At 40.2% G+C, this 15,836-nt stretch overlaps 2 protein-coding genes across 2 annotated transcripts in view; both read right to left on the minus strand.

The window, feature by feature from the left end:
* Window positions 1–5,316, minus strand: part of DMBT1 (deleted in malignant brain tumors 1) — a 135,379-nt gene extending 130,063 nt beyond the window's left edge. Inside the window, 2 exon segments of the mRNA XM_077822858.1 lie at window positions 2,001–2,321; window positions 5,136–5,316. Of these exon segments, the coding sequence (XP_077678984.1) occupies window positions 2,001–2,321; window positions 5,136–5,316 (502 nt within the window).
* A 45-nt stretch (window positions 5,317–5,361) lies between these two features.
* Window positions 5,362–15,836, minus strand: part of LOC144268209 (scavenger receptor cysteine-rich domain-containing protein DMBT1-like) — a 108,294-nt gene continuing 97,819 nt past the window's right edge. Inside the window, exons 5-7 of the mRNA XM_077822860.1 lie at window positions 10,163–10,477; window positions 10,044–10,056; window positions 5,362–5,380 (exon numbers count right to left, since the gene is read on the minus strand). Of these exons, the coding sequence (XP_077678986.1) occupies window positions 5,362–5,380; window positions 10,044–10,056; window positions 10,163–10,477 (347 nt within the window). The remainder of the gene's footprint in view (window positions 5,381–10,043; window positions 10,057–10,162; window positions 10,478–15,836) is intronic.

The raw sequence follows: 15,836 nt of genomic DNA on the forward strand, positions 1-15,836 counted from the left end.
GTCTGCACCACCAGTGGGAGCCCTCACCCCCCTGCACCCCAACCCCCTGTGCCAGCCCGAAGTCCCCTTCCACACCCTGAATCCCTCATTTCTGGCCCCACCCCAGAGCCCACAATCCCAGCCCAGAGCCTGTACTCCCTCCCACACACCAACCCCCGGGTCAGCCAGGAGCCCCCTCACACACTCCAAACCCCTCAGCCATACCCCCCCAACCTGGAGCCCCCTTTTGCACCCAAACCCCTCATCCCCGGCCCCACCCCAGAGCCTGCACCCCCAGCCAGAGCCCTCACCCCCTGCACCCCAACCATCTCCCACATTCTGAATCTCTCAGCACAACCCCCCAGCCCAGAGCCCCCTCCCACACCCTGAACCCCTCATTTCTGGCACCATTCCAGAGCCTGAAACCCCAGCCAGAGCCCTCACCCCTTCCCACACCCCAACCCTCTGCTCCAGCCCGGTGAAAATGAGCGAGTGAGGGTGGGATAGAGCAAGCAATGGAGGGAGGGGGGATGGAGTGAGCCAGGGCGGGGCCTCTGAGAAGGCGCGGAGCCTCATGGAAGGGGTGGGACAGGGGGCAGATCAAGGGTGTTCAATTTTGTGTGATTAGAAAGATGGCAACCCTACTGATCACACTGACTTCAAAGCTGTGGTCAACTTCATATTACTTCACATGACTCTTCAAGGATATTTCTGTCAGATTGAGGTTCGCTTTCATGAGCCTAACTGTGCAGTCTTCATTAGCTGGCAGGATGATAGAAAATTTTTAAAAAATTGGAATTTTAGGAAACTGGCAAAAATGGAAAGGAGCTCGGACCCTGATGTATAAGAATCCCCAAGGAGGAATGGAAAATAAAAATAATATTTTTATTCAGTGAATCTGCAAAATATAAAATTAACTCAGATTTATAACAATAATACTTTCCTTTTATATAGTACTGTTCATGTATGGATCTCAAACTAGTTTACATCAAAGGAAAGCATCTTTATGCTCATTTTTACAGATGGGGAAACCAAGGCGTAGTGTGACTTGGGACAGCAAGAAAGTCAAAAAGCTGCAAACAAAAATCAGATATTTTAACTCCCTGTGCCATGCCACTTTGGGGCTCATTGAAAGTTTCAAATAGTTTGGCTTTTGGTCTGACCCTACATGATTTTTTCCCAACTTTCTGAAATTGCTAATGAATCAAAATATCTGTCATTTGCCTGGATGTACTTGTAAAATTTCAAGTGCAAATGACATCAGAAGCTGCATGACTTTCCTGGAAGATGTTATGTTTCAAAACAAGCACAGCAAAACTTTGAAAACACCATGTTTGTAAAATCTTAAGAGTCCTCATAAAATATAGTAAAATGTGCTTGACCCTCACTGATATCAATGAAGAAATTCCAAATGAATTTACCTTTCATAATGACAAAAAGATTAGTACTTAAACTTAAATACGTCTTTTCATCTCTGGGTCTCTAAGTGCTTCATGAAGTTAAGTCTCATTATCCCTACTTTACTTGTTAGATGACTGAGGCATTGAAAAGCTAAGTGGTATGGAAGAATCAGGAATAAACTCTACATCTCCTACCCCCCATTTCCATGCCCTATCCCAACGGAACAATTCTACACTCAAAGGAAGTGAAGTTAACAAAACTGAAAATTAACCCATGAAGATAGCAAGTGCCCTTTGGAACTTCAGAGAGATAACTTAACTGTTTGACCATCTTTCATTTGTTTGATTTTGTTTTTGTTTTTTGTTTGTTTGTTTCATGTTTTTAAATCTCTTTATTCTATGCTATCACAATTGCATTCACCAGGGAACTAACTGGCTGGCTGAAGCATGGAACTAATGTTTAAGGAAGTAGGAAAGTGGCCCTTTTAGTATTGGATCCAGTTCCAAAAATTGTGTTTCATATTTTGAAACCTCTGCAATGTGACACTCACAAACATCTTAGACATGGTCAAAAGCATGTTCTGTGCCAGTTATTTCCCTGTAAAACACCTGTAAACTCTTGGTATTTACCTGAACAGATGACACCGGCATCTTCATGATGACCACAGTTGTGAGACAGCAATCCTGAATGAGGACAGTCCCATAGATGGTATTCCCATCCTCTGCAACCCACGTTATCCAGGACAATATTTCCTGAGCCTTGACCATAAAAGGCACTTGTCTTTGCTGCAACACCATGTCCACATCCAAGCTGCCTGCACACAACATTGGCATCATTGAGATCCCAGAAATCATCACAGACTGTTCCCCATGATCCTTGGTAATAAATTTCAACACGACCTTCACATCTGCTAGATGAATTCACCAGTCTCAATGCCAACCCTAAAACAGATTCAATGAAATTATTATTAGCACATTAGTCAGTTCTATTTGCTGGTATCTCTCACAGCCACTCCCCTCTGGCCAGCAGGGTAGAATGTATAGTGCAATAGGCTCCACCATCTCTCTTTACACCAACTGTGCAGTAAAACTGAGTTTTGCCAGTGACTCTTGAACCCGGTGCTATAGGTGCTGGAACTGGGCACTATAGGCTGTTTATTGGATTGGCAAACATTGGGAAAAAAAGAAATCTAAACAAAAAATGCTAAAAAGAGACAATTACTAGGTATCATCGAGCCTGAAGGATAACAGAGAAGGACAGGGTTAGTGATTTTTTTGTTTTGTTTTTGGCATTGTAACATTTTACCAAAAATACATGGAAACCAGTGTAATTGTAGTTAACTTGGTGCCAAAGAGTAACGAACGAGTAGGGTAGCACAGAAACAGTGGGTTCCTGAAAGCAGCACAGCCCCCTCAAATCACCAGCTTCTGGGTGAAGGAGGGGGTGGAACCTTTGACCTCACTCCTAACCATGCACATTTTGGCCAATATGATTCATAGAAAGTTTTCACTGCAATTGATGCATCTTTTAATCACAAGCATTTGAAGATGCAGATCAAGTTACTTCTGTCATGAAAATTATAATAATGATAACACTGCCAAGCTGTTAAATAGCCTTTTTCATCAATAGATCTCAAAGCAAGGTACCAAAAAGGTAAGTATTACTGTTCTCAGTGTATAGATGGGGAAAATGAGAAACAGAGAGGGAATGTAGTAATCTAAAAAAAAAAAAAATAGTGAGCAAGAGAAAAGGCTGGATGGAGTTCAGTTAATAAGCTCACTGGACCCAGCTTATTTCTCTTATAGTACAGCAGTATTGCAGTACTACTGTATCCCTATTTAGAAGTACTAGCTGCCAAAAGAAAGAAAAAGTTGATATTCAAAAAATGTATGGCCGCTAGCCTGAAAACAGCCTGCAAAACATACAGAGGCTTATCACTGTGCCATACTTATTTTCCTATCCAAGGAATTTGGCGCCATTTATATGGGAATTATTTGTGTATTACAATGAGATAATTGAGAAGAATACAACATAAAATAAAGAAGTAAAATAATTATGAATTACCTGAAGGCAGCCATGTTGGAGTAGTAGGAGGAGCTATTAATACAAAAGGAGAACAATACATAAATCGGCAACATCTTTAATAGTGAGAGAGAGACTTTTAGAGTAATGTGCCAAATTCTAGATAACGCCAAGAAAATCATAACCAAATTAACAGCATAACTGAATGGGGGGAGGGGGGGAGATAGATGGAGAGAGAGAGAGAAAGGATGAAAATTAGAATGTGGTAGGTAGATGGGTGTATGGAAAGAGATGGCTGGCTGGATAATCATGACACTAGAGAATACAAAAGCAGGCACCCATCTTGCAAAAAACACAACTATATTTCTTGCCAATTGTATAATTCACAAAGCTGATAAAAAGTTAGCTGTCTGCATTTCCTCTGATTACTTTACTGTAATGAAGACACTTACTTAAATGAAGAGGAAGGCGAAAACAGAGTTAAGAAATATCAATGTTAACCCTTTGGGATCCAGTCCTGTAAACATGCATGCATATGAATCCCCACCACTGGAAGTTTTTATGAACAAATTACACAAACATCTATCAGGGATGTTCTTGATATAATTCTAGCCATAGCATTGAGGTGAAAAATGAGATGGAATCTCGAGGTTCCTTTCAGCTCTATATTTCCAAGAATAATTCTCCTCTGCTAGCTAGTCCTATAAAAGTCAATATCACTATTCAAATGAATATTCATGTGGATTAATTATTATTGTTCTTATTTGTATTGCTGTAGCACCTAGGAGCCCCAGTTATAGACCAGACTCCTTTGTGCTAGGGGCTGTTTTACATTTTCAATGGCATCTCTCAGTATCATGAGAAGACATTTACTTACATGTTTTATTTTCATTCATGTGTCATGTGGCTCCTGAAAGAAATTCATCCTAGAAATGTATTTTTTTTTTTTTGTTAGGAAGAGGGATATTTATAATTAGAGCTGGGCAAAAGATTTTCGGCAAATAGATTATTATCCTTATGAATGACTCTCTGAATTGCCACTATGAATGACAATGAATAGTCACTGGGAGTGGGGCAAAGTGTAAGAATGACTCTATAGGCTGGAGTTTCAGACATTCGCTATGGGCACTGGCGACCCAAATTCAAAGTCCGTGTTCCAATGACTATTTAATTATTTATACAAAGTAGAAGAGCTGGAACAGGAGAGATTGAGAAAACTCTGTATCAGGGCATCCTGTAGCTCAGTGGCCCGGGCATGCTCTTGAAACATGGAAGACTCAGGTTCAAATCCCTTTTCCATATCAGGCAGAAGGGAAATTGAACTTGGGCCGAGCTCTATTTAGAATAGTCAAAAACCTACACCAAGGAAAATGTTTTCCAGGGTTAAAATGCTTCTTTGTCTGTGTGTTTAAAGTACTCAGCACAGTGAGGCCCAGGGCTCTGAGCGCTGCAGTAATATAAACAATCACAATCATTTCACCCTACAGTCTGAAGGATCGGAGACGCTTACAGCTGCAAGAACAGAGTAGTCTCATATGTTTCTTATGGAGCTTTCTGTGCCATTTTACTTTGCTAAAGTAACAGTCACCCTTCAGAAACCTGAACCACAACTAGTGCAGGTTTGCAGAAATTATCAGTGTAGTTCAAAATTTTGTAATCTATTTTTAACCATTGGGGGCCCTCGAACTCTTCAGCATAGATAATGCCCATCGATTCAGTCATTTCTTTCTTACTATTGTCCATGGCTCTTTTGCTGATATCTATGAGAGCCACTCTCCTGTGGCCCTCAGGGAGAATGTAGAGCGCAACAGGCTCTGCCTTCTCTTTGCACCAGCTTATATCTGCCAATAACTCCTGCATCTGGTATCCCTGTTTGGGAGCAGTAATGCTGTTGTTTATTGGATTGGGGCGCATTGGGAAAGAGAAATAAAGTGAAACAAAAATGTTAAAAAGCGATAATTACCAGGTGTCGTCAAGTCTGAAAGATAAAAGAGAAGGACAGAGGTTAGTGATTTGGATTTTTGTTTTGTTTTGTTGGCATGGCAATGTTTTACCAAAAATAAATAGAAAATATTGTAGCTGTAATTAACTTAGTGCCAAAGAGCAGCAAATTGGGCAGCAAAGACACAGGGGTCCCTGAAAGCTGTTCATCACCAGGAAGTCACTAAAATCTAGGTATTTGAGAGGGAGGAATGCAGTCTTAGGCCTCAATCCTTTCAACACATAAGTGTAAACGCAAGTTAGGAAACAATTCCATTGACTTGAAACCAATGGATTAAATGTGATTAAAGTTAAACATGTGCTTAGATGCTTGACTGCCTTGGTGCCTATGGAATGGTTCATCTTGTGAGAGATCCTTAATATTCAGAAATGTCTAAGGATATTAACTATCAGTTCAATAACTTCCATGAATTTCATGTCAGGGAATCTGAATAATACTCAGGTTATTCTCAAATATTAAGTAGCGCTGAGCATTTTTATAGAAGATACAAACAAAAAAAAATACATGCGGATTTATTCAGATTCAGAGCAAAGTTTAGTGTGAGCAGGCACTGTGATTATTTCCCTACACTGCAGCTATCCCAGTCCTGAACTCTGTTGAACTAAGAGTACCGTTAAAGAAAATTGCACAGTTCTTTAATGATGTTGACACCACCAAGCACATTTTGACTTGCAACTGATGCTATATTCTAATGAGTTAAGGACAAGCCACTAAGATCAAATTCACATAAATAAGGTAGTAATTTTAACCAATAAGTGATTCATAGAAAGATTTCATTGCAATAGAAGTACCTCTTCATAGCAGGCATTTGAAGGTACAGGTCAAGTTAATGCTGTCATGAAAATTATAATAATGATAATAACACCACCTAGCTCTTCTGTAGCACTTTTAATAAATAGATCTCAAAAGCACATTACAAAAAAGATAAGTATTATTATCCCCATTGTAAGGATGGGACAAATGTGGGACAGAGAGGGAAAGTAGTAATTTTTTAAAATTTTTGGTGAGCAAGAGAAAAGTTGGATGCAGTTTAATTAGTAAACTCACTGGCCCCAGCTTATTTCTCTTGTAGTACAGCTCTGCTCTGAAAAGTTGAGAAGTAAACCAGTGCTGGTTTTTATTTTTTTCCTGATTGCCAGTCATGCATGTCCATCCTGGGTTCTGAGTTCTAAACCCTTTTCTTTCTCTCTCTCCCCAGTTTTATCACTATCAGTAATAAAGATTCTGCAGAGCAAATTACACCCTCCGCACCAGCTGTGCAATCTCATTGGCTTCACTGGTTTTGCACAAATATACCTGTAAGGAATTTAGTAAACAAACCTCTTGATGATGAAGGGTCAACAGGACTAAAATGCAGTAAACATTTATTTTTGTCACTAACATCAGCATATCTGACTGAACAAACAGGCAATAGATGGTTTGAGTTAGGAGTACCGTTACACAGTCATTTTTCAAAACACAACTACACGTTAAACATGAAGGTGATTTCCTTATACTATTTAACCTTTGCAGAAAAATGAAAATCTTAAATCAGCTCCAGCAGAAGTTTCTACTGCAAAGAATACAGTATTATATTAATGTATTTGTGACCAAATACACCCCGGTATTCACACCCTACACACCACTGTAATAAACTTTGTACAATATATGCCTTGTGAGATATCATTTAAAAACGAATAACTTCCTGATCAATAATATCATGGTGAAATGTGTGTACCAAATTATATGTAAAGTTATCTGAAATGTGTTGACCAGATAAGTCTGGGAAGGGGGTAAACTACTTCCCCTAAGACAAAGGCCAAGCTGATGCCCCTAGTTATGTGTCATCAAAGTTAACTGGAAATCACCTGTCAAGTGACCATTCTGCAGCAGCTAAGGTGGGCAGGAACTGATGGATTTGGATTTTAACAAACAACAACATGGAACCACTTTCACCATGAGACTCCATGCTTCCATCCTCACAGCCGGAAGGAACTTTATGTAAGTTGAACCCTCAGGAAAATGCATTCCCAGGGTGACTGGATTAGAAAAGTGAGGGGCAAAAACAACATCTCTATCTCTCTCACTTGCTCTTTCACCTAAAAGGACAAAGGAACCATCCCTTTGGACTTTGAGGGCAGATCCTGACTTGAGAAATTGATCAGCTATTTTGCTGAGAACAAGTGGTAAGAAATTTACCTTGAACCAAATCTAGTTTGTTAAGTTTTAGTTACAAGAAAGCGTTTTATCTTTATTTCTCTTATAGCCATTTCTGTCTTTAAAGCTTTATACTTGTACTCACTTAAAGCCTTTCTCTTTGTAGTTAAATGAACTTGTTTTATTCTTTAATCAAAACTAATCCAGTGATGTGTTTAAACTGAATTGTTTGACAACTCCAATTAAGGTAGCAAACTCTTGTACATTGACTCCTTTCTGGGGCAACGGACCTCTAATATCTGAACTGTCCAGGAGAGGACTGGGCACAGGGGTGAAAGTAACTTAAATTTCTTACCGGTACGGTCGTATCGCAAACCCCCCCCCCCTTCCCACCTCCACTCCTACACACTTAACTTCATGGATCCCTTTTCATGGCTTGGATACAGTCGCTGTATACTAGTTTTATTCTAGAGTACTGGAGTGAAAAAACATCCTCCCACCCCCGAGTGACGCAAGTTTCAGCACTGTAAAGTGCCAGTGTAGACAGTGCTACAGTGCTGGGAGCTATTCCCCTCGTGGAGGTGGTTTTATTACAGTGCTGGGAGCTATTCCCCTCGTGGAGGTGGTTTTATTACAGTGCTGGGAGCTATTCCCCTCGTGGAGGTGGTTTTATTACCGTGCTGGGAGCTATTCCCCTCGTGGAGGTGGTTTTATTACAGTGCTGGGAGCTATTCCCCTCGTGGAGGTGGTTTTATTACAGTGCTGGGAGCTATTCCCCTCGTGGAGGTGGTTTTATTACAGTGCTGGGAGCTATTCCCCTCGTGGAGGTGGTTTTATTACCGTGCTGGGAGCTATTCCCCTCGTGGAGGTGGTTTTATTACAGTGCTGGGAGCTATTCCCCTCGTGGAGGTGGTTTTATTACAGGGCTGGGAGCTATTCCCCTCGTGGAGGTGGTTTTATTACAGTGCTGGGAGCTATTCCCCTCGTGGAGGTGGTTTTATTACAGTGCTGGGAGCTATTCCCCTCGTGGAGGTGGTTTTATTACCGTGCTGGGAGCTATTCCCCTCGTGGAGGTGGTTTTATTACAGTGCTGGGAGCTATTCCCCTCGTGGAGGTGGTTTTATTACCGTGCTGGGAGCTATTCCCCTCGTGGAGGTGGTTTTATTACAGTGCTGGGAGCTATTCCCCTCGTGGAGGTGGTTTTATTACAGTGCTGGGAGCTATTCCCCTCGTGGAGGTGGTTTTATTACAGTGCTGGGAGCTATTCCCCTCGTGGAGGTGGTTTTATTACCGTGCTGGGAGCTATTCCCCTCGTGGAGGTGGTTTTATTACCGTGCTGGGAGCTATTCCCCTCGTGGAGGTGGTTTTATTACAGTGCTGGGAGCTATTCCCCTCGTGGAGGTGGTTTTATTACAGTGCTGGGAGCTATTCCCCTCGTGGAGGTGGTTTTATTACAGTGCTGGGAGCTATTCCCCTCGTGGAGGTGGTTTTATTACAGTGCTGGGAGCTATTCCCCTCGTGGAGGTGGTTTTATTACAGTGCTGGGAGCTATTCCCCTCGTGGAGGTGGTTTTACTACAGTGCTGGGAGCTATTCCCCTCGTGGAGGTGGTTTTACTACAGTGCTGGGAGCTATTCCCCTCGTGGAGGTGGTTTTATTACATGCTGGGAGAGCTCTCTCCTAGCACTGGAGTCGCGACTACACAGCCACGTTAAAGCGCTGCCAGCCGGGTAGACATACGCTTTTGTGGAAGACTTTCAGCTTCTTCATTTGTTGCTGTTCTTTCTGACCGACAATCCCCCATTTCCTCACTTTTACGTTTAAACATACCCTTTCGGGTCTGTTGAACGTGCATCTCCTTAGACAGCATTTTTTTTCACTTAGTTTCTACTGTAAATTGCACGCCTGACACGAGAGACTTGACCAGTAAGAAGCAAGCAGTTACCCTGATGGCATTCAAAAGCTAACGTTTGGAATCACGTGAACATCTTCCCAGTGAGAAGAAGTTACAACTGAAAACTGAAGGGGAGCATTTTGTTTCTAGAGAATGTAAAATATATTTAATCCAAGTGATAAATCTGATTTTTTTGTTATTACTACAGTTAAACCTAGCCTATATTACCCAGTTGTACTGAATGCTTCAGCCACTTTCTTACCAGTACACTGTACCGGCTTACTTTCACCTCTGACTGGACAATGCAGAAAACATGTTTTTGGGGGAAATCTGGGACTGGGAGTGCACTGGAGTCACCCTGGAAGTAGTTATCAAGGCTGCTGGAAGCCAGAGTGTGACTGCATTGTCGCTGACAGGCTACTGGGGTCAGAGCAGCTGGACCAGGGCTGTGGCTATACACAAACACTCAGGGTGTGACCTGCACACTGTCTGGCTGACGTAGGTCAGGTTGGGAGCTACATCAGCAAGGTATTGTGCGGCACTCCAGGTACTGACACAACCCCTCCCTGGTCTGGATTGCACCTCAGAGCGTGATAGTATCTTCACATACTTTTTGTCATAAGCTGTTTGTAGAAAATGAAGAAATTGCCGATGGCAAGAATTCCACATTTATAAAAGATCCTGCTCTCTGATTCTTAACTAAAATAGTTATAAGAGAAAAGACGGTACCTGAACAAATGACACTGGCATCTTCACTGTGGCCACAGTTATGTATGCCCCACCCTCTGTGTTGACATTGCCAGACAAAGTATTCATTTCCACTGCACTGCACATCATCCAGGAAAATATTTCCTCGGCCTTGACCAAATCGGGCACTTGCTGGTGCAGAAATGGCCGATCCACATCCAAGCTGCCTGCATACAACTTGAGCATCATTTATGTCCCATAAATCATCACAGACTGTCCCCCAAGTTTCATTGGCATAAATTTCAACACGGCCCTCACATCTGTTCTGGCCATTCACCAGTCTGAGATCAAAAACACCTTTGAAAGACAGAAAAACAACTCAATGAGCATTCACAAAGTTTCTCACGTTGGCAAGCTTTCATACATGTTACTGGAATCTGATTTTCCTACCACAGGGGATACCCTTAATTCCCATTGCAGTTAATGAAATATACTTGTGTTCTGCAGAGGAAGAACTGGGCTCCTTCTCTCCTGATAATTGAGAAAATATGACAGATTATATCTCTCTATCACAAACTTTATCATTGACAAAGTAATGTCTTGGAGAAATTAACTCTCCATTCTATGTCTCTCAAACAACAATGAGAACATTCCAATGGTACTGAGATTTGTTTTCATAAATATAAATTACCTTAAATTGGCCATTTTCATCTTCATCTTTTATGCATTTATTAATAATTCCCATGTTTCATCTTATAAAATACCCATTTCCCTGAATATTTAAAAATGTAAAAGGAAGAAAAGTAAACTCAAAACCAAAAAAGGAGAAAGAAAGAAAGAATAAAAACAAGAGGAAAAGAAAACAAGGAAGTCTCTTGAACTGCATCTATGCATGCTTAATATCTTCAGCAATGTGTTTTGGGTAGTAATGTCCAAAACTGAAACAGCCTTGATTGTGGTGTATCGGTTGAGGCACCCTTAATTTAGCAGGCCTTCGCTCAGGCAGCTTTAACAGATCATACCAAACGTTATGACCTTCTTCATTTATCAACACAATGAAAGGTTGAATAGGAAAGGCTCTAACATGCATGCAAGAACGTTTCAGTTTTAAATTAGAGATGGGCCCAAATCACAGTTTCAGCTGGGATCCAAATGATCCCAGAGGCCAAATATATTTGGATACATGGTTTTGGTTCTGTTCCAGTTCTAATTTTAATACATTTTTTAAATTCTGGACAGATTTTCTTCAGAGAGCCAGAGTTATGGGAAAACACAAAATACAAAAAACCTACATGTACGAGTAACTTTATTCACACCACTAGTTCCATTGAAGTCAATGGGATCTACTTGCATGATTCAAATTATTTATGTGCAGAAGTATTTGTAGGATTATTTTTCCTTCTTCTGGGCCCAATTCTTAAACTCTTACTCATGTTGTGTAGGAACTTACCTCCTAAGAAGGTCCTCTAAAATCATTGGCTCTTTTTTTTCAGAGTATGGCAGTAAGGTTCTTCTCCATGTGAGTAAGGGTAGCAGAACTGGTCTTGACTAGGAAAATAGGTGTGTTCTTAATTTGAGTTCATTTGAGATGAAATTCAAATGAAGACAAGGCAGTTGGAAGTTTTCACATGAGTTAGCAGGTCAAGTTATAGACCATGGGGCAGCCTACGATTTAACTCAACCTGCTCACTCGTTTCCAAACATCAAACTAGGATTTTACCTTGGGTTGGCTAACACAGGCTAAGAACACTAGAAAAAAAGGTGTGAAGACACAAGAAATAAGACCTGCAAACCAAACCATGACTGAAATTTCCACCCCCAGCAAGATGTCAATAGGAACACAGAGAATTTTTAACCTCCCTTCCTCAGATAACTCAAAAATGGCTGCACATGTTTTACTCAAAACTTTCCACACAACACAATCACTTCGAGGCTTCAGACCAAGCATGGTCTGAAAAAAGAATTTGTTTGAGAAAATTATGAGCAATTGGAAAACAAGGGAGAGGAATGGGAGAGAAAAATCAATTTCCCCTTCAATATTTGCGTTAGCTCTAATTAAAACCTTACTAACAAATATGTCTGAAGAAATTTTCATTTTGTGAACAGGAAGCAAATTTAATATGTGTTAGTAACTATACTTCACACTTGCACCGTGCTTTTCATTTTTAAATATCGGAGTGCTTTATGTAGAGATACAAAGAATTATATACTTATTTAAAAGAAGAGGAAGGAGAAAACTGTGTTAAGAAATATTATGGTTACTCCTTTAGTACCGAATCCTGTAAACATGCATGGAGGCTTTGAAGAACAGATTAGATGAACATGTCTCAGGGATGGTCTAGGTATACTTAATCTTGCCTTAGCACAGAGGGTATAGACTAGAGGGACTCTCAAGGTCCCCTCCAGCCCTACACTTCCAAGAATAATTCTCCTCTCCTGAATAGTTCCATTTAAATATGGCTATTTCAAACGAGTATTCATGTGGATTAATTATTATTGGGAGTTTTTTTTTATTGCTCTTGCACCTAGGACCCCCATTCATAGACCAGGACTCCTTTGTGCTAGGGGATGTTTAACATTTTAAATGACATCTCTCAGTACCATGAGAAGATGTTGGCTAAAATGTCTCCTTTTCTTTCGTGTGTCAGTTGGCTGCTGCAAGAAATTCATCCCAGGAATATATTTCTTTTGTTAAGAAGAGGCCTATTTCTAATTAGAGATGGGCAAAAGATTTCTGGAAAATAGTTTGTCAATTTACTTATTTTGTTAGAATAAAAATCAGCCTTCAAAAATCTGATCCAAGAGTAGAAACTGTACTTTAGAAGCTTGTAATCTATTTTTTAATCAGTAGGGGGCAACTCCTAAAACTCCCCAACATACATCACCAACCCATCAGTTCAGTCATTTTTTCCTTTCACTTGTCCCTGACCCTTTTGCTGGTATCTCTCACAGCCAGTCCCCTCTGACCAGCGGGGTAGAATGCATTGTGCAGGAGGCTTTATCATCTCTCTTTACACCAACTGTGTGGTGCAACTTAGTTGTGCAGTGACTCCTGAACCTGGTACCCCACGAGTAGTAATACTGTTATATATTCGATTGGCAAACATTGGAAAAGAGAAAGAGAAGGACGGGGCTAGTGATTTTTTTCTTTTTGGCATCATAATATTTTCCAAAAATATATAGAAAACAGTGTAATTGTAATTAACTTGGTGCCAAAGAGCAACGAGTAGGGTAGCAAAGACACAATGGGTTCCTGAAAGCAGTATAGCACACTTAAATCATTAACTTCTGGGTGAAGGAGAGGGGTGGAACCTTTGACCTCACTCCTATCCATGCACATTTTGACCAATATGATTCATAGAAAGTTTTCATTGCAATTGATGCATCTTTTGATCACAAGCATTTGAAGGTGCAGATCAAGTTACTTCTGTCATGAAAATTATAATAATAACACCACCAAGCTCTTCTATAGCCTTTTTCATCAATAGCGCTCAAAGCAAGTTACCTAAAAGGTAAGTAGTATTATCCTCAGTGTATAGATGGGGAAAATGAGAGACAGAGAGGGAAAGTAGTAATTTTTTTTTTTAAAAAATTGGTGAGCAAGAGAAAAGGCTGGATGGAGTTCAGTTAGTAAGCTCACTGGCCTCACAGCTTATTTTTTTTCTGGTACAGCTCCGCTCTGAAAAGTGATTCCACCCTGTTCTATGTTTATTGTCTCATCAATTCCCATATCAAATGTACTCCAGTACCACCAGGCTGTAGAGCCCCGTTTCTGCAAACATACACACATGCTTAATTCTGCTGACAGGAATAGTTTCATTGAGGCCATTGGGATTAGTCACGTCAGCCAAGTTAAGCACATACATATGTGTTTGCAGGATTGGGGCCCAAGTGCTTTAAAGTATAAATACCTAAAAAAAGTATTGTAGTACTACTGTATCCCTATTTAGAAGTGCTAGCTGCCAAAAAAAAGAAAAAGTTGATATTTAAAAAAATGTATGGCCGTCAGCCTGAAGACAGCCTGCAAAACATACAGAGGCTTATCACTGTGCCGAACTTATTTTCCTATCCAAGGAATCTGGTGTGATTTATATGGGAATTATTTGTGTTTTATAATGAGATAATTGAGAAGAATACAACATAGAAATAAAGAAGTAAAAGAATTATGAATTACCTGAAGGCCACCATGTTGGAGTAGTAGGAGGAGCTATTAATACAAAAGGAGAACAATACATAAATCGGCAACATCTTTAATAGTGAGAGAGAGACTTTTAGAGTAATGTGCCAAATTCTAGATAACGCCAAGAAAATCATAACCAAATTAACAGCATAACTGAATGGAGGAGAAGGGGTGGGGGAGAGAGAGGGACAAAGGATGAAAATTAGAATGTGGTAAGTAGGTGGATGGAGAGAGATGGCTGGTTGGCAAATCATGACACTAGAGAATACAAAGCAGGCACCCATCTTTCAAATAACACATAACTATATTTCTAGCCAATTGTATAATTCACAAAGCTGATAAAAAGCTAGCTGTCTGCATTTCCTCTGATTACTGTAATGAAGACACTTCCTTAAAAGAAGAGGAAGGAGAAAACAGAGTTGAGAAATACAAATGTTAACCCTTTGGGATCCAATCCTGTAAACATGCATGCATGTGAATCCCCACCACTCGAGATTTTGAAGAAAGGATGTTCTTGGTATACTTAATCCTGGTCTTAGCACAGAAGGAAAAAACTAGATGGCTTCTCAAAGTCTCTTCCAGCCCTACATTTCCAAGAATAATTCTCCTCTACTAACTAGTCCTATATAAATCAATATAACTATTCAAATGAATATACATGTGGATTAATTATTATTGTTCTTATTTGTATTGCTGTAGAACCTAGAAGCCCCAGTCATAGACCAGATTCCATCTCTCAGTATCATGAGAAGACATTTGCTAAAATGTTTGATTTTCTTGCTTGTGTCATGTGGCTCTGGAAAGAAATTCATTGTAGGAATTTTGTTAGGAAGAGGAATATTTATAATTAGAGCTGGGCAAAAGGTTTTCGGCAAATAGATTATTATCATTATAAATGACTCTTTGAATTGCCACTATGAATGACAATGAATTCATTGGGAGAGGGCCAAAGTGTAAGAATGACTCTATAAGATGGCGGTTAGGACGTTCTCTTAGGGCAGTGGCTCTCAACCTTTCTAGATGACTGTAGCCCTTTCCGGAGTCTGATTTGTCTTGCACATCACCAAGTTACACCTCCCTTAAAAACTACTTTCCTACAAATAATGAGACATCAAAACAGAAAAGTGTCACAGCATGGTAGTACTGAAAAATTGCTTACTTTCTCATGTAATTATAAAATAAATCAATTGGAATATAAATATTGTACTTACATTTCAGTGTATAGTACTATAAAGCAGTATAAACAAGTCATTGTCTATATAAAAGTTTAGTTTGCACTAACTTTGCTAGTGCTTTTTATGTTGCTTGTTGTAACACTAGGCGAATATCTAGATGAGTTGATGTACCCCCTGGAAGACCTCTGCATACCCCGAAAGGTATTCTACTCCTGGTTTAGAACCACTGCCTTAGGGTACGGTAGACCCAAATTCAACATCCCTACTCCAATGACTATTTAATTATTTATTCAAAGTAGAAGAGCTGGAACAGGAGAGACTGAGAAAATTCTGTATCAGGACATCCCATAGCTCGGTGGCC

Source organism: Eretmochelys imbricata, chromosome 7 (assembly GCF_965152235.1).
Source record: "Eretmochelys imbricata isolate rEreImb1 chromosome 7, rEreImb1.hap1, whole genome shotgun sequence".
NCBI lineage: Eukaryota > Metazoa > Chordata > Testudines > Cheloniidae > Eretmochelys > Eretmochelys imbricata.